This window comes from Pogona vitticeps, chromosome 1 (genome assembly GCF_051106095.1).
Source record: "Pogona vitticeps strain Pit_001003342236 chromosome 1, PviZW2.1, whole genome shotgun sequence".
Taxonomy (NCBI): Eukaryota; Metazoa; Chordata; class Lepidosauria; order Squamata; family Agamidae; genus Pogona; species Pogona vitticeps.
Genome location: NC_135783.1, coordinates 36,375,130 through 36,397,737, shown reverse-complemented (window position 1 = coordinate 36,397,737; position 22,608 = coordinate 36,375,130). Strand labels below are relative to the sequence as shown.

Genomic DNA, 22,608 nt, shown 5'->3' with positions numbered 1-22,608 from the left:
CCCCACCCCCTTTATGGCATATTTACTTTTTCTGTATATGGCTCATCTTGAAGTTGTAGATTTATCAGGACCTGGTATACTACAACATATCACTAAAATCCACAAGCACTAAAAACTATTGTGTAATCCCAGTGTGTTTATTTTGAACTCCACCACAGATTATTCAATGGATTCCAGCCCTGCTACATTCGTGCAGAGCTGCTTAAATCAATGGAGCTTAAGTTGGTCAAACTTAGAATAGACTTCTGGAGATAAATGAAACTTACAGTCATGATTATGTCTGGATTCAACCCAATATTTACAGTGAAGTCTAAATTCACAACCACCTGCAGAAAAACATAACTGCAGACTAAAGCAGGAAAGAAAATGACCACTTCCCAGAAACTGTTTGTCTTATCAGTTAGTAAGGTAAAGGTAAAGGTTCCCCTTGACATTTAGTCCAGTCGTGTCCGACTCTAGGGGGCAGTGCTCATCCCTGTCTCCAAGCTGTAGAGCCAGTGTTTGTCCGAAGACAGTTTCCGTGGTCATGTGGCCAGCGCAACTAGAGATGGAACGCTGTTACCTTCTCACCGTGGTGGTATCTATTTATCTACTTGCATTTGCATGCTTTCGAACTGCTATGTTGGCAGGTAGTAGCAACTTGCTAATGAAAGGGAAATACCTAAAATACTAAATACACATAGGAAACAAGGTGTTACATCTTTCATATGCAGAAGATTCACAAAAGCCTCTTGGCACAATATAATGATGCTTTCCCCATCATTCAAATACTTATTCTACAACCCATTACAAGAAAACATTTCACCTATAACTGTTTTATATGCAGATGGATTTTTAAAAGGATTACTTCAGCTGTGGTGAGCACATACCTTGGAAGCTGTGCTTTAACCTGTTTCTGGCACAAGTTGTGGTATCTTTCCACTTTGAGAAATCCCTGATTCAACATTCTCTGGCAGACCAAGTCCATTCGCTTACAAACCTACAATAATACATAAAACAGCACATAAAACATCTGAAGTATGGGCTTTCTTCATGACTAACCAGCTTATGGAAAGTGCTGCAAGGCTACACAGCACAATCCAAAATGAGACTAAACTCCAGCTGAAAATGAAAATAACACTCTTGCTCTTTCCAGATCATTGGTCCAAAAGCTGTCTCCCAATGTCTTCATCTCATCACCTATACTGAAAGCTGAAATTCAAAAGCTGAAATTCAAAATACACTAAAACAGATGCTACTGTTGGCTTTCTGGTAAAAACCTTGTTTTTGAGAGATTTCCCCCCACAGCAGTGTAAACAAAAATGCAGGTTAAATTATGTATACAGTACAGGTGCTTTAATACATTTAAAATGACAGTGAGAATTTACATAGTCAAAGATACAAAACTATTTTTTTAATTTTCCAACATTCTTCAGGTTAATTTGTTCTGTTGGTTAGTTGATCACAGTGCAGACACCTCCAGAAAACTTGAAACAGACAAAACAGAATTAAAACACAATCAGGGCAAGTAGTTCCTCACATATAGAAGAATTCTGATCACATTCTCTCTTCAATATAAACACTGTCAGGTTAGCGATTCTAAGGCCTTACCATTGCCCCAAGAGTCCTCCAGACAGATCTCAAGGGAAGAAAAAAAAATCAGAAACCTATATTTGTCACAACCGACATTTTCCCAGTAAAGGTTTAATCCCAGAAAACAACCAAACAATCACAAACAAACATATAAATGTTCAATCTGAATATGAAAGTATTATTTATTTATTTATTTATTTATTTATTTATTTATTTATTTATTTATTTATTTATTTATTTATTTATTTATTTAATATCCCACCTATCTAGCCACTTAAGGCCACTCTAGGCGGCTTACAAATCTTTCCATTATTGCAATAATTCCGGGCAAAATCAGTTTTTCTAATTTTACAAGCTTTATTTATCTACATTGCTTCGATGGTCCATATGTAGAAATATACTTCAGAAAATAACATGTCAAAATGTATTGAAGACAGTCTTACAGTTGTAAGGGAAACTGTAGACAAAAATGCTTAAAAATGCATATTTGCAACTTATGAAAAGTTACAAGTCTTACAACTATGAGAAGTTGCAGAAATTGAAATACAAAACTGCAGTTGTACAAATAAATGAACTTACAGACTAAAAGAGGCAAATACAAAAACAAAAGATAGAGAATGCATCTCTAAATAGTAAAATTGTTAAAATTAACAATGCATCAAAGTAAAATACATTATTCAACCTTTTAGCATACTTAGATACATACAGGTAAATTATTAAATAAAGTTCTCACCCAACTAAGCCAGTTAAAAATCCATGGAGGAAACTCCATTGTTGATTTTCTGATGCTGCTGCTGCTGCTGCTTTGTCCCATGATATCAACAACACTTATAGCATGTTTTTCCAATAATGATGTCTTCCACTGACTGTGCATGTCTTATTTCCCCTATTTATACAGCTAGTGGTGAAGGCATCTGGGAGTTGCAGTCCAAGATTACCTGGGTTACTAAGATTGGGAACCTCTGTTGTAGACTAACAAAACCCCAGGGTGCTAATCCACAGCTAAAAGTTTATGATTGCCAGTAGGGTATACCATGGAACTGATAAACGGCATATTATAAAACCAACTATTTTACAAATGCTATTTTCATTCAAACCTGCAATCTGTATTTCTTTCAAAAAGGGTTAATACACGGTACTATGAGGATGTGGCTCAAGCTGTATTTTAAAGGGCGTTTTAAAACAACACTTTTCCCACTTTATTTTAACTTCTTCAGTATGTTTACCCTTTACATTATTACAAACTTTCACTTGAAAACTGCCAAACATGAAGGGATTCTTCAAAGCAGTGCTATCATTTCACTGACTTTAGTCTCAAGCAGGCTGGAAACAGTGTGTTTGTTTGAAAACAAGGAAATTCAAGTTGCATTATGAAAAGCAGTTTCATTTTCAAAAGTCTTTTTTCTTGCAGCTCCATAATCATTTTTAATACTCTGAACTGACAAGATTTCAAACCTTGACAACAACAGCCCCATGCTAAACCAAATGTGAAAAGTCAACATTTCAAGAGCAGTTTGTGATGTGGTATATGAATTAGCCATTGCTGGTTTCTAAGTTCTGCTACTCACTCAAACCCACACATAAAGTAGTTTCTTAAACCGCTGTACTGCAGCCAAAACTGTACTCACGACCTGGGGTTCAATCCCAGGTAGCCGGCTCAGGGTTGACTCAGCCTTCTATCCTTCCGAGGTCGGTAAAATGAGTACCCAACTCGCTGGGGGGGGGGGCAATGTGTAGCCTGCATAATTAACTTGTAAACCGCCCAGAGAGTGCTTGAAGCACTAAGGGGCGGTATATAAGCAGCACGCTTTGCTTTGCTTTCTTGGACTTTGCCTCCAAAGGTAATTTAACTACATCTGGGAACTATGGTGCCTTTTGGGAAAGGACTAATATTATAAGGGGTGTGTGTGAAACTTTGAAGTTCAAAGTACTTTCCACTAGTAATTGGAAGACCTGACTGGAGTTGTAGAGGACTCAAGGGCAAACAGGAACCTAAAATCTACTGATTGCATCTAAACACAAACAAAGGATATAATATCGGCTTTTGAACTAACAACACACAGCGTGAGTGCATATTCATGTTCCTCTCAAAATGGAAATACTGCAGGTAATAAAACATTTCCACAAAATAACACCAGTGCTGCAATTTAATGACAAATCTCTAGCAGCAACTATTTTCTGTGGTTGTATCCAAAGACAAAAAGTCAAACACATACTCTGAGGTAGTGTTTCTATTCATTGGCCTTAGTCCTATGCACTCTCCTCCCTTCTTGCTATTTGTAACAGGTGTCCAATACAGGACCCATTGGGAAATCTGGAATGGAAAAATTACCGTGTGCAGGATATAATTTGAGATAGTAATTTTAAACGTTGTTTCCCCTTTCACACTGCTGCTCCTATTATTTTGCCATCCAAAACATATTTGCTATGCAACAGGATGGTTATCAGAACCAAGAGTTCAGAATTTAAGAGAATGTATTAAATGGCTGATGAGAGGTTTCCATGTTATCTCTTCCACAAACCAGTGATGGAAATTCTAGTTTCCTGCCCCCCCCCTTTTTTTACACTGATTCAGAAATTACTTTAATCCTGACCTTGAAGTTTTTACTTGCATCTTTTACTAAAGCAGAGAGTTTAGAATGACAACTATGGGGTATAAACAGTTATTTTCCAACACAACAATTTCTAGCTTCTGATGGAACATGTTTGATCCTAGAATATGTTTTCTGGCGGAACACTCTAACTTATGGTAGCATCCCACCGATCACCTCCACCCATTTTGCTTAAAGTATGAGCACACTGATGCACTCTTTTTCTGCATTAACTTTCTGTCAGACACAAACTTTGATATTATCAACATCCACAAAAAGATCACAGTACAGTCCTATCTATATAATATTTTCAAATTCAGTACAGTACAGGTTACATATTTTGGGGGGCAGAAGTCTTGTATTTCATGCACTTAGTACTAAGTAGACAGATTGGTAGGTTTTTTCCCCCTGGAATCAAGGGGTAGAGCTCACCAATTATTTACCTCTGATAGAAGTTAAGTACAAAATGCTGTCTCAATGTGCTCATTTTTTCAGTGAGGGCAGGGTTGATTTGTGGTCTGAATTTCCTCACTTTGGGAAGCATAGTTCTAATCATAACATTTTGCTTTAAAGTAAAATTTCTTTCTGGGGAATACTATTTATTTTGACATTATATAAGTTTGCGTTCCTCCAGTCTATGAAGGAAGAGGATTGTGGGTGGTAAATCAAGTGGAAATGTGTATTCATCAAGACTAAATTGCAAGCAAACAAAGAGTGTCTACTGCTTATCTACAGTGAAGATTAAGGCCTAGCACTTTAAATTGGCAGTCAGACATATAAGTAAAAGTGCTAAGTGGCTTAATTCTTCTCTTTAATGAAGGGTTATTTGGTTCTATAATAAGATCCTACAACAGATTCTTTCAAATTACATTTGTATATTTGCTGCACCATTTTAGATAATAATTGTTTTCTAGAAAATGTCATTATTTTAAAAAAAGCTGAAACACAAGCTTTCTTTCCTACCTCTGGCCTTACAAAACTAAGAATTTAACAACACAAAGGAAGGGGGGAGGAAAAGGAAAAAGAAATATCAAAGGCAGTGCCAAAATGACAATTAGGACAAAGTCAACATTTTCACATAATTATTCTTGAGCAGAGATAACAATAACTGCCTGGTGGCTTTTACATTATGACTGGTGGTAGAAGATAAGGTGTCTTTCCTCTTCCTTCTGCAGTTTTAGGGCAATTAACAGCTAAAGGAGAGTTCCTTCTGGCAGGAAAAGGAGAGAAAGAAGTTCCCTGTAAATGTTCCTTCTTTGGCCAATGTTTGGGACGAAGCTGGTCTTTCTCTTGCTTCAGTATTCTTTCTAGAAAATGGCAAGATGCAGCTTCCCTTGTCTTCCACCATCAGCCAAACAAACAACCAAAGCATGCCTCCTGTCTGAACACAACATATAAATGTACTGTATAAGAATTAACATCATGCAGATTTTTCACTCTACAAGTAAGACAAAGCAACTGAACACCTACTAGGCACTAGATGGTGACGTACAAACCTGTTTTGGTTGGATTTTTAAAAGAATGCAGAGAAACTAGGCAAGATCGTGAAGAAAACAGAAATGACCAGAAGTCTATAGCATCACATGCATGAGGCTAGACTGAAGAAACTGGTTCTGTTTATGTTACAGAAGGCTGAAAACATATAGCACCAGAAAAGATATTGAGAAAAAGGAAAGAAAACAGGTACCGTACATTCTTTCCAACTGGACATGAGAAAACAGCAAAACCCTTTAGCTTTTCAGTATTGGTTATCTACAACCAAGTGGGCAGAAGGTAGATCTGGCTCTGCTAGAAAATCTCCAGGCAATTGCAATAAATTGATGGGGACTCCAGTAGCAACTAAATGGCGTCACTTCTGACATGAAATTACAATGATAAAATGAAGAAAACTCAGGAATACATTTGTATGTGGAAGACTGTGATCCCCATTCACTGGTGTTACTCAGAGCAAACTACTGGGCTGAGAATTCTTTAATTCTTTTGCCCGAAGTGGATCTTGGAGCTCTGACAAAAAACAAAGCAGATCCTGCAAACCTGAAGCCTGTTCACAGTTAAAATGTGAAATTCTTACAAAGGAGAATCAGTTCATCCAAAGGTTAAGCATTTATTTATTTATTAAATAAAGAAATATAAATAAATAAGCAGGATAAAACAGTTATTCTTCCAAAGTAAAGCAGATTTAAAATGTTATCTTTTTTATTTTCTCATTTAAACAAGTGTATATTGTCTATCCTTGTGCAGGTCAAGGAACTTAAAAGAAATAATGCAAGGCAATAAATTAATTTCTCAGTCATGTGATCAAACCAGTTAGAAAGGAAGTTGTGGAATTTCCATCACATGCTATTTCAAAACACAATGCACAATACATAGAACAGCATATAATCCACTGGACGTCTTGTACTCTGCATCAGCTCCCATTTATCTTAGTACAACCCATTGGATTCAGCCCTCAAAGTCATTAAAAGGTACCGTACTTTTTGCTCCATAAGACGCACCTTTCCATAAGACGCACCAATTTTTTAGGAGAAGAAAACAGGAAAATATAATCTGTTTTCTTCCCTCCATAAGACGCACAGACTTTCCACCCTCCTGTTTTGTGGAGAAAAAGTGCGTCTTATGGTGCGAAAAATACGGTAACTCTGTTCGCTCAGCATTATATACTCATAATGCACTGCAAAAGACAGTCCCCCCCAGCACTATTAAAAGTATCTTTAGATGCCCAATAAGAATGGGGAAAATTCTTATTGGACGTCAAAAGCCTCTGATAAGATATTTCATAACTAATCCATTAATATCTGAAATTATATTTCAATAAAAGAAATTCAGATTTTAATGTGAAAAGGTAGCATATTTTGTAGATTACAACGCTTGCAGGCAAATGTATGTTATTAAGTCTCTGATGTCTCTTCTGTAAACCTTCATGATCTCCTGTCCTCCTGATCTTGCCTACCACAAACACACAGAGCAGAAAGAAAGACAACTGTGCTAAAGAAAGTCATAACCTGATTATGTCCTCAAACCCTATTTTCCTGCTGCTTTGCCAGCTGGAAAAATACTGGTGCCTAGAGAATCCAGAGGCCAAGAAATACAACACTGTGTTCACTGTCTACAAAATCACACCCTTCCCTTTCAACATTAGGCTAACTTCTTTAAGAACTGTGCTAGTGAGCGTTTATAAAACTGGTTTTAGCACCAAGTATGCACTATTTTACAAGACTGCTCCTTCAAATACACCTTACAGCAGCACATCCAAAAGAAAAAAAGAAAAAAGTGGGGGAGACCTCAATAATTAGACTATCCATCACGCAAAACTAGTTTAGCTCTAGTAGTACAGGTTTATCAGAACAACAGCAACACAACAGTTAAAAAACAGAGCTTCTAGGCTGTAAATCTCTCAGGAGATGTTATTACCATTATCATCTTTATTAACAACCAACATCTCATTATACCATTTAATAAAACATTCAATAGTACACTAAAAATACAATGTATGTAAAGATACAATAAATGTATGCTATACATTATATGTGTATAAAAATTCAAACAATCATATATGATCAAGAGAAAACAGTCACATTCAAGAACTTCAGCACTTGCTCAGTGACTAACTAGAGTCCTGAAGCAAAGTTAGAGCCCAAGAGAATCAAGAGAGTGGCCCGAGAGCAACTGAATAATGGGATATATTCAGTATTTGGTTGTTGTGGGTTTTTTGAGCTCTTTGGCCATGTTCTGAAGGTTGTTCTTCCTAATGTTTCGCCAGTCTCTGTGGCTGGCATCACAGAGTGCTGTCCTCTGAAGATGCCGGCCACAGCGAAACATTAGGAAGAACAACCTTCAGAACACGGCCAAAGAGCCCGAAAAACCCACAACAACCATTAGATCCCGGCCGTGAAAGCCTTTGCAAATATACAGTATTCAGTATTTCTTTGCCATCAGAGATACTAACAATAAAAGCTGTTCCTTACCTCCTCCATACCCCAAATTAGATGGACATGACATGTCCTCTCAGTAAGAGTTCTACTGAGAAACAAAAAAAATCATTAATGTCAAGCTTCTCCACCCACTAAATCCAAGTACTGTAGTTACTTAAAGGAAGGATACAATCGTTAATAGTAGCAGGCTGACATCTACTGGCAAAAGCCAATTCTACAGCCAAATATTACTGTCAAAAACCCAACTAGTACAGTACTATGAATTGCATAGTGTACCCATCTTACTGTACATAACAAGCTATTAATTCTGTCAATGACCTCCTGTGTGTTTAGTCGTTTAGTCGTGTCCGACTCTTCGCGACCCCACGGACCAGAGCACGCCAGGCCCTCCTGTCCTCCACTGCCCCCCGGAGCTGTGCCAGGCCCATGCTGGTCGCTTCGCAGACACTGTCCAGCCATCTCATCCTCGGTCGTCCCCTTCTCCTCTCGCCACCACACCCTCCCAACATCAGGGTCTTTTCCAGGGAGTCTTTTCTTCTCATTAGATGGCCAAAGTACTGGAGCCTCAGCCTCAGGATCCGTCCCTCCAGTGAGCACTCAGGATTGATTTCCTTCAGAATGGATAGGTTTGTTCTCCTTGCAGTCCAGGGGATTCTCAAGAGCCTCCTCCAGCACCACAATTCAAAGGCATCAATTCTTCGGCGGTCTGCTTTCTTTATGGTCCAGCTCTCACTTCCATACATCACGACAGGAAAAACCATAGCTTTGACTATTCGGACTTTTGTTGGCAAGGTGATGTCTCTGCTTTTCAAGATGCTGTCAAGATTTGTCATCGCTTTCCTCCCAAGAAGAAGGCGCCTTTTAATTTCAGGGCTGCTGTCTCCATCTGCAGTGATCATGGAGCCCAGGAAGATAAAATTTGACACTGCCTCCATATCTTCCCCTTCTATTTCCCAGGAGGTGATGGGACCAGTGGCCATGATCTTAGTTTTTTTGATGGTGAGTTTCAGACCGTTTTTTCCACTCTCCTCTTTCACTCTCATTACAAGGTTCTTTAATTCCTCCTCACTTTCTGCCATCAGAGTGGTATCATCTGCATATCGGAGGTTGTTGATATTTCTTCCGGCAATCTTAATTCCGGCTTGGGTTTCTTCCAGTCCAGCCTTCCGCATGATGTATTCTGCATATAAGTTAAATAAGCTGGGGGACAATATACAGCCTTGCCGTACTCCTTTCCCAATTTTGAACCACTCAGTTGTTCCATGACCAGTTCTAACTGTTGCTTCCTGTCCCACATATAGGTTTCTCAGGAGACAGATAAAGTGGTCAGGCACTCCCATTTCTTTAAGAACTTGCCATAGTTTGCTGTGGTCCACACAGTCAAAGGCTTTCGCATAGTCAATGAAGCAGAAGTAGATATTTTTCTGGAACTCTCTGGCTTTCTCCATAATCCAGCGCAAGTTAGCAATTTGGTCTCGAGTTCCTCTGCCTCTTCGGAATCCAGCTTGTACTTCTGGGAGTTCTCGGTCCACATACTGCTGAAGCCTACCTTGTAGGATTTTGAGCATAACCTTGCTAGCGTGCGAAATGAGTGCAATTGTACGGTAGTTGGAGCATTCTTTGGCACTGCCTTTCTTTGGGATTGGGATGTAGACTGATCTTTTAAAATCCTCTGGCCACTGTTGAGTTTTCCAAACTTGCTGGCATATTGAATGTAGCACCTTAACAGCATCATCTTTCAAGATTTTAAATAGTTCAACTGGAATGCCATCACCTCCACTGGCCTTGTTGTTAGCCAGGCTTTCTAAGGCCCACTTGACTTCGCTCTCCAGGATGTCTGGCTCAAGGTCAGCAACTACATTGTCTGGGTTGTCCGGGATATCCACATCTTTCTGATATAATTCCTCTGTGTATTCTTGCCACCTCTTCTTGACGTCTTCTGCTTCTGTTAGGTCCCTCCCATTTTTGTCTTTTACCATGTTCATCTTTGCACAAAATGTTCCTCTAATATGTCCAATTTTCCTGAACAGATCTCTGGTCTTTCCTTTTCTGTTATCTTCCTCTATTTCTTTGCATTGTTCATTTAAGAAGGCCCTCTTGTCTCTCCTTGCTATTCTTTGGAAGTCTGCATTCAAGTTTCTGTAACTTTCCCTATCTCCCTTGCATTTTGCTTCCCTTCTCCTCTCTGCTATTTCTAAGGCCTCGTTGGACAGCCACTTTGCTTTCTTGCATTTCCTTTTCGTTGGGATGGTTTTCGTTGCTGCCTCCTGAACAATGTTACGAGCCTCTATCCAAAGTTCTTCAGGCACTCTGTCCACCAAATCTAGTTCCTTAAATCTGTTCTTTACTTCCACTGTGTATTCATAAGGGATTTGGTTTAGATTATACCTGAGTGGCCCAGTGGTTTTTCCTAATCTCTTCAGTCTAAGCTTGAATTTTGCTATGAGAAGCTGATGATCAGAACCGCAGTCAGCTCCAGGTCTTGTTTTTGCTGACTGTATAGAGCTTCTCCATCTTTGGCTGCAGAGAATATAATCAATCTGATTTCGATATTGCCCATCTGGTGATTTCCATGTATAGAGTCGCCTCTTGTGTTGTTGGAAAAGAGTGTTTGTGATGACCAGCTTATTCTCTTGACAAAACTCTATTAGCCTTTGTCCTGCTTCGTTCTGAACTCCAAGGCCAAACTTCCCTGTTGTTCCTTTTATCTCTTGGCTCCCTACTTTAGCATTCCAGTCCCCTAGAATGAGAAGAACATCTTTCTTTGGTGTCAGTTCTAGAAGGTGTTGTAAATCTTCATAGAATTGTTCAATTTCAGTCTCCTCAGCAATGCTGGTCGGTGCATAAACTTGGATTATTGTGATGTTGAATGGTCTGCCTTGGATTCGTATTGACATCATTCTATCATTTTTGAGATTGTATCCCATTACAGCTTTTCCCACTCTTTTGTTGACTATGAGGGCTACTCCATTCCTTCTACGGGATTCTTGTCCACAATAGTAGATATGATAATCATCTGAGCTGAATTCGCCCATTCCTGTCCATTTTAGTTCACTGATGCCCAGGATGTCGATGTTTATTCTTGCCATCTCCTGTTTGACCACCTCCAGCTTCCCAATGTTCATAGATCTTACATTCCAGGTTCCTATGCAGTATTTTTCTTTGCAGCATTGGATTTTCCTTTCACTTCCAGGCACGTCCACAGCTGAGCGTCCTTTCGGCTTTGGCCCAACCACTTCATTAGCTCTGGAGCTACTTGTACTTGTCCTCCGCTCTTCCTCAGTAGCATGTTGGACGCCTTCCGACCTGAGGGGCCCATCTTCCAGCATCATATCTTTTAGCCTTTTGTTTCTGATCATGGGGCGTTCTTGGCAAAGATACTGGAGTGGCTTGCCATTTCCTACTCCAGGTGGATTGCGTTTAGTCGGAACTCTCCACTATGTCCTGTCCGTCTTGGGTGTCCCTGCACGGCATAGCCCATAGTTTCTCTGAGTTACTCAAGCCCCTTCGCCACGACAAGGCAGCAATCCATGAAGAAGCAATGACCTCCTAAGTGTATCTTATGTGGAAATCCTAATTTAACTTTTATACTAACTTAAGTTTATTAAACTCTCTCACCTGCTGACATTTGTTTATAGTATTTTTCTCGACTGAAAATCCATCAAGATTTCCTTACAATTTCTTTAAAGGCTTAAAAAAGTTTTTAAAGAAATTAGAGAAATATTGGAAGTCAACACTGAAGCATCGCCAAGAATAGGATTATTATTGTTAATCGATAATCATGATTTAAATAACTAAAAAAAGATGATTATAAACATAACAGCTGCTCTATTATTGATAGCAAAAAACAGGAAGAACTGGGTTTTTCAGCCACATGAATGGTATGATGAAATCTGGAATATTACTATTAATGATAAACAACATCTGAAATTAAGTTTTAAAAAGCAATTATAAAGATTAATAACTTGAATGAGATATGAAATGACTTTATAAATGCCATATTGAAGAAATGAAAAGGGCAAAAGCCCGGGCAAGAATATATGTAGTATTTCTGGAAGGGATGAGGGGTCTTTTAAAAGATGAATGAAACATTGTTGTAAAATATATATATGTATTTTATTAATGGATGGTCCATGGTGTGAGGGGTGCACTATTGCTTTGTGTTTCTTTTCTTGTATGTAAAAAAAGGAGAGATTTCTTTATACAGTAATACAAAATCATTTCCATACTAATACTATTCCATTCTAATACTACTGCACTGACTCCTTTGACCCAGGATGCATAAGAGAGTGGACCTGCCACCGCCTCCTCCTCCTTCTCCACTTTCAGTTAAACATCTGAGCCATGGCATAAAACCACTGCAAGCAGCTGGTAGGTCTGGAGATGATTTACTACTGCTGGTCACCACAGTTTTTGTTTTTTTTTGTGTGTGTGTGTTTTTGGTGGTTGTTCATCTCTTAAGGAGAGAATACCCAGCTATAAAAGTCAAACCTGGTGAGGACTCTCTGAACTGTATTGGCACGCTGCTACAGACCCTTGGGATGCAAAAAACAGCACTAGTACTGTTATTATCTTTCTTAGAAGAAATAAAAAAAGTAATTATTTTTTTAAAAATCAAATTGATTTAAATATGATTTAAATCCCAATTTAGATTAAAAATCATTTTTATTTAAATTGCTAAAAATTTCAAATTTTAAAAATTTTAATCCACCCTGTTTCTTGGTGACATCAGGGCACAAGCACATTTCCATTAAGCCATCTGTATACAGCATAGTCTCTGGTTCCATTTAGATGTCAGTCCTGGTAGTACGCCTTGGGAACGTGTATTTCTGGGTTTTATTTTTTTTCCGGGCAATGGATAAATTAAACCATGGGTACTGATCCAATGAATACAGCGGTCTTACTTTATACAGTTCTCACCAGTTTGTTAATACACATTTGGGCACCCCTTCATAGCCACGTCTGGGGAAGTGGGTTGAATGGAAGTACAGAAGATGCACATAACTTCAAATACATGAGCATATCAAGTCCTCCTCAAATCAATGGCACTAAGATAAAAGCATTTTGAAAGAGGTGCAAATATTGAATTATTTATTTATTTATATTTATTTATTTATGTATTGTATTTATACCCCGCCTATCTAGTCATTTCGACCACTCTAGGCGGCTTACAACATAAGGATAACAAGTTCTTAAAAAATTTATAACAATTAATTAATTAAATGATTCTATAAGATGGGAAAAATAAAAATAAATCAAATAAAGAGGGGGGAAAAGGCAGCTTCAGTAAACAACATTTCTCCCATAGTAAAGTATACAATAAGAAGTTGCATTTGTGAACCCTGGAGGAAATGTTCTTACACAAATGTTGAAAACATGGGCTATATGTATTTATAAGCTCTTCAAACAATAGTTGTGTGACCATGGGAATCTGAAGAATTTAAATTCTGTGTGATGGTCAATGGGTGTTCCCTCCCCGATTCCTCCTCTGATGGAATCACTCTGGAAACACTTTCTTGCTTGAAACAGTCAGCCTTTATTCATGGTGGCCCACCTGGAGGAACATCTGCAGCCTCTACTTGTAACAATGTCTCCCACTCCAATTGGAAAAGAAAGGGGTTCCAGGAACTTCTTTCCAACTTCTTTCTCACTTTCCCCTTTTTTCAACAGTCCATGTGTTTTCTGTCAGGGGTATCAAAGCAGATGTTGATTCCTTTGGCAGCAGCAATAACAGTGGCTTCACCACTGGTACCCGCCACTCATCCTCCTCCTGGATACATCTCAGGTTCTTATAGCTAACCTTTGTCTGATCCCTGACTAGGGTAAATTCCTCTCGGACTCCTCTTCCCTCTTTTGGCCCCCAGGTTTTCTTTCTCCCTGCCCTCTTGTCATGGAATGTGGCTTTTGGGGTAATCCTTTCTTTTCCAGGATAGAGGGGATGGCATGTGGGCAGGAGGGAACTGCCTCTCATTCCCTTGCTAATAATTACTCAAGTCTATGTGATCTCTTATGTTTTGCAGAAGGGAGGAAATATGTATAAAAGATCTTTGTAGGGTGTATAAGCCCCACCAATTAAAGCCTGAAAACTACCCTTAGCAAGTGTTTTGTATCCTATACCCAAATGTTCACCATAAACAGAAGAAACTGTGTTTGAGTGTTTTTTTTCATTGAAAGTCCAGTCTCTTAAGAAGCTAGATTTTGGAGTTTTTCACCACATCTGTGGCACTGCAAAATATTCACGTGTAACTATAATTCTACACTGGAATGCACCCCTTTTACATTTTGGCATACTGTACCTCTCTTAAAAACCAAACCCAGCTTTTTGCATAGGTCTGCATGCACATCGGGAAGCCTGTATCTTTTCTTGCTCTCCCTGCAGCTTTTATATCCATGGACATTTCAGAAAAATACCATCAAGTACCTCTCAAATTGTAAACACATGTTTTATTCATAAATTCCTTCCCTCAATCCAGCAATTACTGCTGAACATGCAAAGTGTTTCAAGAAGATTAAAACTCAACCAATCAGCTATTCAAAAGTAGGTGGCTGGTTCCAGTTCTTAATGCCATGGAATTTCGACCTTTCCAAACAAGTCTTCTGGGTGCAGCCCCTGTTAACACTGCCACAATGGAACTTACTGTACCAGAAAGTCCAGTAAGGCTAGGTAACTGAAAATAATTCAATGGGAACAAGTTCTAGTTGATGCTTTCTGGTGGGTTTCAAATGTAGAAACTGTCAGATTGCACTGCAGTAGATTATGCCAATTCTAGGTACCATCAGCTTGCAAGAGCAGCAGGAGTGACAGCCACTGTTCTGAAACAGTATCAAATCTTTCTGCCAGCTAGATAATAGCTCTAACTTCACTTCCATAGGCTGGTTCAAACTACTGGTGCCAAAAAGATTATATTGTCTGAAATTACTCTATCTACCTCTCTATTGTGCTCTTCTACAACAGAAGTATGGTTTACATATAATCCAAGGGTTCCCAAACATTTTGGACGTGTGGTTCCCTTGATTCACTGAACACTGACTGTAGTTCCTCTTGCTCAGAGGGGCCATCAGGGGTCTCACTGCCACCATGGGCAGGATCTTGACATTCATCTCCAGCCATCCCATCTCATTCCCCTCAAAGTCCCCAAGGGCCTGGTCCTGACACAGAAACTCATGAAGGCATCTGGCAAGTGCCTCCACTGGGGACCATAAATATGGGACAAGGAGAGGCGGGCACACAGCCTTCACTTCCAGTTCCTGTTTGGCACAGAGCTATGAACAGCTCCTCTAAAGCTTTCATAGCTCTATGCTCCATCTCTTTTCCTATGGCACCCCTGGCTAGGATCCCAGGTGCCTCATAAGAGTCGCAGCACACAATTTGGGAACCCCTGATATTTAAGCAATATTTGAGTCCTAAAACAAGACTGACATGTTCCACAGGTGTGCGTATGTGTCTTAGCTTTACAATATTTATCTTAAGTATCTCTATCCCATTTTTCCTGAGATCTCAGAGATCTTCTATATGTTTCCCTCTTCTTCCAGTCCTTAACTGATCCTACAGGAATCAGCTTTTTCTAATTATGAAATAAAAGCAGAAACCAGAAAATACTTCACACTTAAAATTTATGGAATGCTCTTCTAGTCAAGCACTTTGAAACTATCACCTCAAAGAAAAATAACATGCAGATACCAGTATCTGTTTAATGCACATCTCCTGCCTTGCAGACATCAAATGGTATTTTGGACTTTACAAAGAGCTAGCTAATTAATAAATAGTCACCTATTTGACAATACTCTTAAACATGGTTTTCTGCATATTAAGATGAAAACCAGAACCTGAACAGGAACATAGCAGAACCCCTGCTGCTCTTCTATCATGATTTCTTTGTTTGACAAGCGAGTTCCAGAAACTGGTAATAGAATAGTTTACCTTTGTAACTAATAGCAAAATATCATAAATCTAACACTGATGGAGCTATTGGGGGGACAGGGACAAACTGCCATGTTAACAACTAGGGATGGGATTTTCTTGATGCAATGAATGGCGAAAAAACACAAAAGAGGCTTTTATTTTTGCTTTTGTGTACTTCCGTTTATTTCCAAAAGACAGTATCTGAAATATGAATCTCTTGTTTGAATGAAAGAGAGCACAAAAAATCCATATTCTTTCTTGTTTCCTCTTTCATTTGACTTTTCTTAAATCATCTAGGAAATTTTTAATCCATGTATCCCTGAAACAAAACACTGGTTGCAACTGCCAACCTTGGTCACACACCAGGTGCCCGGTCTGACACTGCAGGACCTGTGGGAGCAAATGGGGTACTCGAAATCCAAGGTCAGCTCATGATGTTGAGTCAAGACTGCGCCCCCTGCTACCTTCTTTTCCTTTAGGGTCAAAAACACAAGAGTCAGCTCAGCAGCCAAGATAGTAGCGGTGGCACTGTTGTTACTGACAATAGCAGTAGGAGCAGCAGCTGGAGATGGAATACTCGGCTGTTTCTGTTTGCTGCAAGGTCACCTTGGGGACGCCGCCTCCCTTCCTCCAACCTATCGTCTCTGTAGAGAAAGTGACAGATCCATCCACCTTGGCCCCTGCCTTAACTCCACAGGAAACCACAAATTTCCCAGAAGTCTCCCAATCTTCCAAAGTATTATGAGTGTCTCCATGTTCTAGCAAGGCCAGCTCAGTGTTCTCTGAGCCAGTCTTTCATGGACATGCAGGCTTCTGTCCCATCTGACAGCAGCACTTTCACTACTCTTGCCCTGGGCAAATAGCACATGGCTCTAGTACAGTGGGGTCTCGACTTACGAACGACCCTACTTGCGAACAATTCAACTTATGAACCCGCCCTATAGGGGAAATAAGGACTCAACATACAAACTTCCCTCGAGTTACGAACAGGAAAAAAGTGCCCCCTCCCCTTAGAGGCTTCTGGAGGGGGAAAAGGGTCAGAAACTTTAAAATAAATAAAAGACAGTCACTTACCAAGCCTTGGTAGCCCCCAAACAGCAGGGAAAAGAGCAGGAAACAGCTAAAAGCCCACACCAGAAGGGAGCCTGGCAGCCATTTTGTGCTTTTCCCCCACTCCTGCACCCTCCTCTCCCCGCCTATCAGCTGATCTGCTGGCTCTGAAGAGGCTTGGGGAGGCTTCCTCAGCACCTAAAAAGCCTGTCTGTGTGTCTTTGTGCTGAAAAAATCAGCACAACATGCTTTAAAACATGATTTAAAATTGGCTTCGTTGAAAAAAAAAAAGATTTCTAAAGTGCTTTGCAAACTGTTCCCTGCCTTCCTCCTCCTTTCCTATCCCCCTCTAGTGGCAGAAGGTGAAATAGCAGCTTCCCATTAGTTTCTATGGACGGAAAAGAGCAGATACAGATTAAATAGTTTTCAATGCATTCCTATGGGAAATGCAGATTCAACCTACCAACTTTTCGACCTAAGAACCACCTTCCAATACGGATTAAGTTCGTAAGTTGAGACCCCACTGTATTGCAAGGGCTGCTGTCAGGAGCCTATCAGAACATCTACAAACAGGAATGCTGAACATGTAACAGAGTCCATCTTGTAGGTTGGCTCCTAGTGTCCTGTCTGGAAAATAGAAAGAAATGAAAGAAGCTGACGGAGGAAGTTCCTTTCGTATCAAACAAAAGGAGCGGAGCATGGAAAAAATAAAAAATGAAAGAGGTACCCCTCCAATGAACCTAAAACAAAATAAAAAGGAACATTTTCACCATGATTATACCTATTAATTACAACAGAATTTTCTGTGGCCACATGTAAGAATATATTACACACACAAGTCATCAGTGCCCTGCCCTGCAAAAATTCAAGGCATCTAGAATAGTACATTGCCCTGAACAGTGACAGATCATCAGTGAGGTCATTCTCATAGGTACCCTTCACAGAATCTATTTCCTCTTCCAATTTAGGGTCACTGTGCTACAAACATATGCTTAAATATAAATACACAAACATACATTGCCACAAAGTCAATGGAAATGCTTTCTGCCACTTCAGCCTTTGAGCTGGCAGGAGAGAACTGAATTGGGCACAAGTATATGTTGTGGCAAGGGGGCCACACTTCTGCTCTAACAAAAAAGACAGCACAAGACCTAGGAAAGGAAACAAAATTGTCACCTTTTTAAACTTTTAGCTAGCTTATATAAGTTTTAGATTTTTGTTACATACCGTGAATGCACTTGCCAGTAATGCCTATTTTGCTTTGAAATACTGAAGTGCTCTTCACATCAATTGCTATAGCACAATAAAAATGTCAAATGTGTTATTTGGCTGCTTAGCTACATCGTTTTGACAGCTGCAATACATACTTACTATAGCTTATTTTTTAAAAAGGGCTTGGCATCTATTTTTCAAACTAAACTAGAGGCCCATTGTACCTCTGTAATAATCCTTTAATATTTTAGCCAGACTACCTTTACATATCAGGGTAATGAAGCAGGCATCACAACAGTATTTTTGGAACAGTCTCTTTATAGCAAATAAGCACACCATCCAGAGACACCAATTTTAATTATGATATTTAAGGTAACTCTAGCTATACTTATAGATTCACTGGGAGTAATCCCCAAGCTAACTCAATGCCACTTGCCTCTGAGTAGAAACACATAGGATTTGGCTGTTAAGAGGGCACATCCCCATACACGTCTACAGAAACGTGTGAAAATCTTATCTCTACTTCCTCTATTCTAATCAGAAAACATTAATGTTGTTCATGAGGATATAACACTGTCACACCTGTTTTTCCAAAGAGCTGCAATGCTATTTGATGCAGAAGTGACAAACAATAAAAACCTAAAGGTGGACACATTATTTTTAGATTGGCAGACTTCTCCATCTTTACAAGTTAATTGGTTATCCTGATTTCAGATTGTAATATATAAATAAGGGGAATCCCCTTTACAAAATAAAAATATATTGTTATAAATAAAACTGTAGCCATTACAAAATAAAAGTCTCCATGTAATGGTGTCTCACAGTGCAAGTCTTACATACTTGGAAGTAAGTTTACTGAATTCAATTGTCTTATTTCTATGGAAGGACATAGAACTGCTACCTTAAAATAGCATTGACTGGGAATAAGTCCTACTAGAGAGTGCTATCTTTAAAGGAAGAACCTTACTAAAATGAATAAACTAAGGGTATCATACTTGGGTATAGAGTGAGAAGATTACAGTCAAAACAGCAATAATGCTAGGAAATGAAGAAAGGCCTAATAGTAGTAAGAAGAGAGAAAGGCCTAATCCGAGATGGACTAATTTAATAAAGGAGAATCCAGCCATTCGTTTGTGTGACCTGAGATAAGCTATTAATGATAGAACCTTTGAACATCATTAGTTCATAGAGTTGATACAAGTGAACATGGCGGCACCTCCAGAGAAGTGCAATGTGGAAGAGCATAGGACTATAATCAAGGGAAAGGTGCTAAGCAGATCCATGATGAAATGTCACAAACTATGGGTGACAGTGGCCCTTCATATGCAACAGTTAAACGTTCGGTTGTCAATTTTAAAACTGGCCATTTTGGTGTTGAAAGTGAGAAACCCAGTGGAAGGACTGTTTCTGACTCTGCGCCTGCAAATGTGAAAGCCACCCATGACATTATCATGGAGGACTGCCGAATATCAGCCAAAAGTATTGCTATATATCTGAGAATATCATGTGAGAAAGTTGGTGCCATTATCCACAACGACTTGGAAATTAAAAAGCTGGCAGCAAAGTGGATCCCGAAACTTTTGACAACCGAACAAAAGAGGAAACGTGTGGAGTAATCAGTGGCTGTTTTGGAACATTTTGCAAGAAATGAGTCAGATTTCCTGGGCAAACTGGTAACTGGTGATGAGACATGGATCTACTGTTATGATCCTGGGACAAAGGAATACTGTAGTCTAAGGAATGGAGGCACAGTGGTTCCCCCAGGCCAAAGAAGTTCCGAGTGCAAAGGTCAGTGCAGAGCAAATGGCAACAGTTTTTTGGGATAAGAAGCGAGTTCTGCTGGTGGACTACCTCCAACAGCGTTCAACCATCAATGTAAAATGTTACTGTGCTTTAATGATGAAGTTGAGGCAAAACATCAAGGAAAAATGTCGAGGAAAGCTCTCCGAAGGTGTCATCCTGTTGCATGACAATGCCTTATCACACACTGCAGGTGAAACAATGGCAAAACTGACCTCTTTAGGCTTTCAAGTGATGCCCCATTCACCTTATTCTCCTGACCTGGCTCCTTCTGACTTTTATCTGTTCCCCAAACTCAAAAAAATACCTAAAGGGACAACGAGTGTTTTGGAGGCAACTAATGCCATAATTGAGTGGTTACACTAGCAGTTGGAAGAACTTTATTTGCAGGAATTTAAGAAGCTGCATGACAGCTGTCGCAGGTGCATTGACTTCCTGGGGGAATATGTAGAATAGTGTGGCAGTTACAGCTTCCTAGCTCATTTTTTTCTGGGAAAGGCTCAATACTTATCAGCACCCCTTGTATAAACAAACACTGTTAGTATTCTAGTTTCCATCCCCTGTTGAGCCTAATCAAGTACCTAAATATAAAGAGCCACTTCAGATTAGAAGTAATTATATAAGCTTTAGAAAACTGCATTCCTACTTCATTGTTTTTCAAACATCAAAACACCTAATGGCTCCTAGGCTAGAAAGGTACTTTCATACATGCACTAAAGCAGTGGTCCTCAACCTTGGGCCTCCAGATGTTCTTGGACTTCAACTCCCAAAAATCCTGGCCAGCAGAAGTGGTGGTGGTGAAAGCTTCTGGGAGTTGTACTCCAAGAACATCTGGAGGCCCAAGATTGTGGACCACTGCACTAAAGCTAGCTTTCCTGACCAGTTGGTGCCATCAAAATGTCTCCACTACAAGACCCACTGTCCTCAAAGGGATGCTGACTAAGCCAATAGATTTTATAATTCAGTAGAATAGCAGGCTTCAGGAGGCTGCAGTAAAGAGGTACTCTTTTTACTGCACACATTTCTTCCTTCTCTATATACAGTACTATCCTTTGTATTTTCTGGGCCCAAATTAATTTGAAATCTGCATAGACTGTGGTTACTATCTCACCTGACACAAATGCTTTGGAATATTAAATTAGTTAATTACAAAACAGCTTGCACACACTGAAATACTTGATAGAAATCACAATCCAAAGATACATTTCAACTGCATCCTGTCATGAAGGAAACTAACTTTACAGGAGAAACCTAATGCAGATAAATGTTTTGGTACTGTATTATCGTCAAGAAATGCCATAATCTAAAAATATAAATATATCAAAGCAAAATAAAGAAATGACCAAGGGAAGTGGGAGACGAATGATGAGTATTGAACACAAGAGCTTTGTTATCTAAAAGGATGAAGACTATCTATAGCATCCACTTTTCTAAACTGATGAGGACCACAGATCTCATTCCCACTATCACCCCATCTATCTCCAGTCATTGTGTGATGGGCGGGAGAAACGAGTTGTGTCCCATAAGGACCGCAACATGTGGCCCTCCTCTTCCACCCACCTCACCAGCAAACACTGGATCCCATCGCCCAAGTTGGGAAAGCTTTGTAAGAAAGGAGAATTCCAGAAAAGAGTCCAGAGGTCATCCAGTTTGACCAGCACCCACACGTACCGCGGCTTTCGATCCGCTTTTATTAACCTCAGGCCGCTTTTAAAGAAGAGGAAGGAGAAGAGCCAAAGAAGCAGGAATTAGGTGGAAGGGGGAATTTGGATCCCGATTCGAAGCTTCCCCACGAGGAAATGCCTGTAAACCAATGGGAGCGGGGTGGGGGGTCTGAAGGAAAGCAAGCCAGCAAACGAGGCAAGCATATGGATGCTGGCCTCTTTTTTTCAGTGTGCGCCTCACAGTCCGACCGTCCTCCGTTTCCCCCCCCCCCCCGGTTTAACCCAAGACCGTGTCCTCTCTTCCCTCTCCCCGGCAGACCTGTCCCCTCCTCTGCCTCCCTCCCCCGCCACCCGGCCCCTCACCAGGCGGAGCTGGCTGGTCTCGTCGTACGAGAGGAAGCTGAGGATGCTTTCGATGGCCACAATGGGAAGGCCCACCAGCGTGTTGCTCTGAGGCAGCTGTTCTAGGGGCAGCGCTTCCCCTCGGGGCTGGGGCAGAGGCGAGGGCGAGAGTCGCGCCGAGTCCATGGCGCCTCCTTCCCCCTCCGACAGAAGCCGCTCCACCGCTACCACCGCCGCCATCTTGGGGCCTATCCCCTTCCTCAGCTTCGGGAGGGGGCACTTCCTGTGGCGGCGTTCCCGCCTCCTTCTCCGGGAGAATTCTTAAAGGAACAGGCCGCGCCTCCCTCTGGAAAGAACCTGGGAAGGGGGCTTCGTACTGGAGGCAGGGAGCGGGACGAGGCGAGGCTTAGCCTCTTCGTCTTGTAACCGTACAGTACCTCCTACGAGCTCATTTCAGAACTTGTCGTTACTTTGAGGCTCGTTCACACGTCCATATGTTTCACCACCAGTGGATTTCCCTAGACTGGACCTTTGTCTTTTGA

General features: G+C 40.3%; 1 protein-coding gene across 1 annotated transcript in view; it reads right to left on the bottom strand.

The window, feature by feature from the left end:
• FBXO28 (F-box protein 28) overlaps positions 1–22,349 on the bottom strand; it is a 30,279-nt gene extending 7,930 nt beyond the window's left edge. Inside the window, exons 1-2 of the mRNA XM_020786576.3 lie at positions 22,088–22,349; positions 870–979 (exon numbers count right to left, since the gene is read on the bottom strand). Coding sequence (XP_020642235.1) covers positions 870–979; positions 22,088–22,306 — 329 coding nt within the window. The 5' untranslated portion in view covers positions 22,307–22,349. The remainder of the gene's footprint in view (positions 1–869; positions 980–22,087) is intronic.
• Positions 22,350–22,608: the final 259 nt, after the last annotated feature.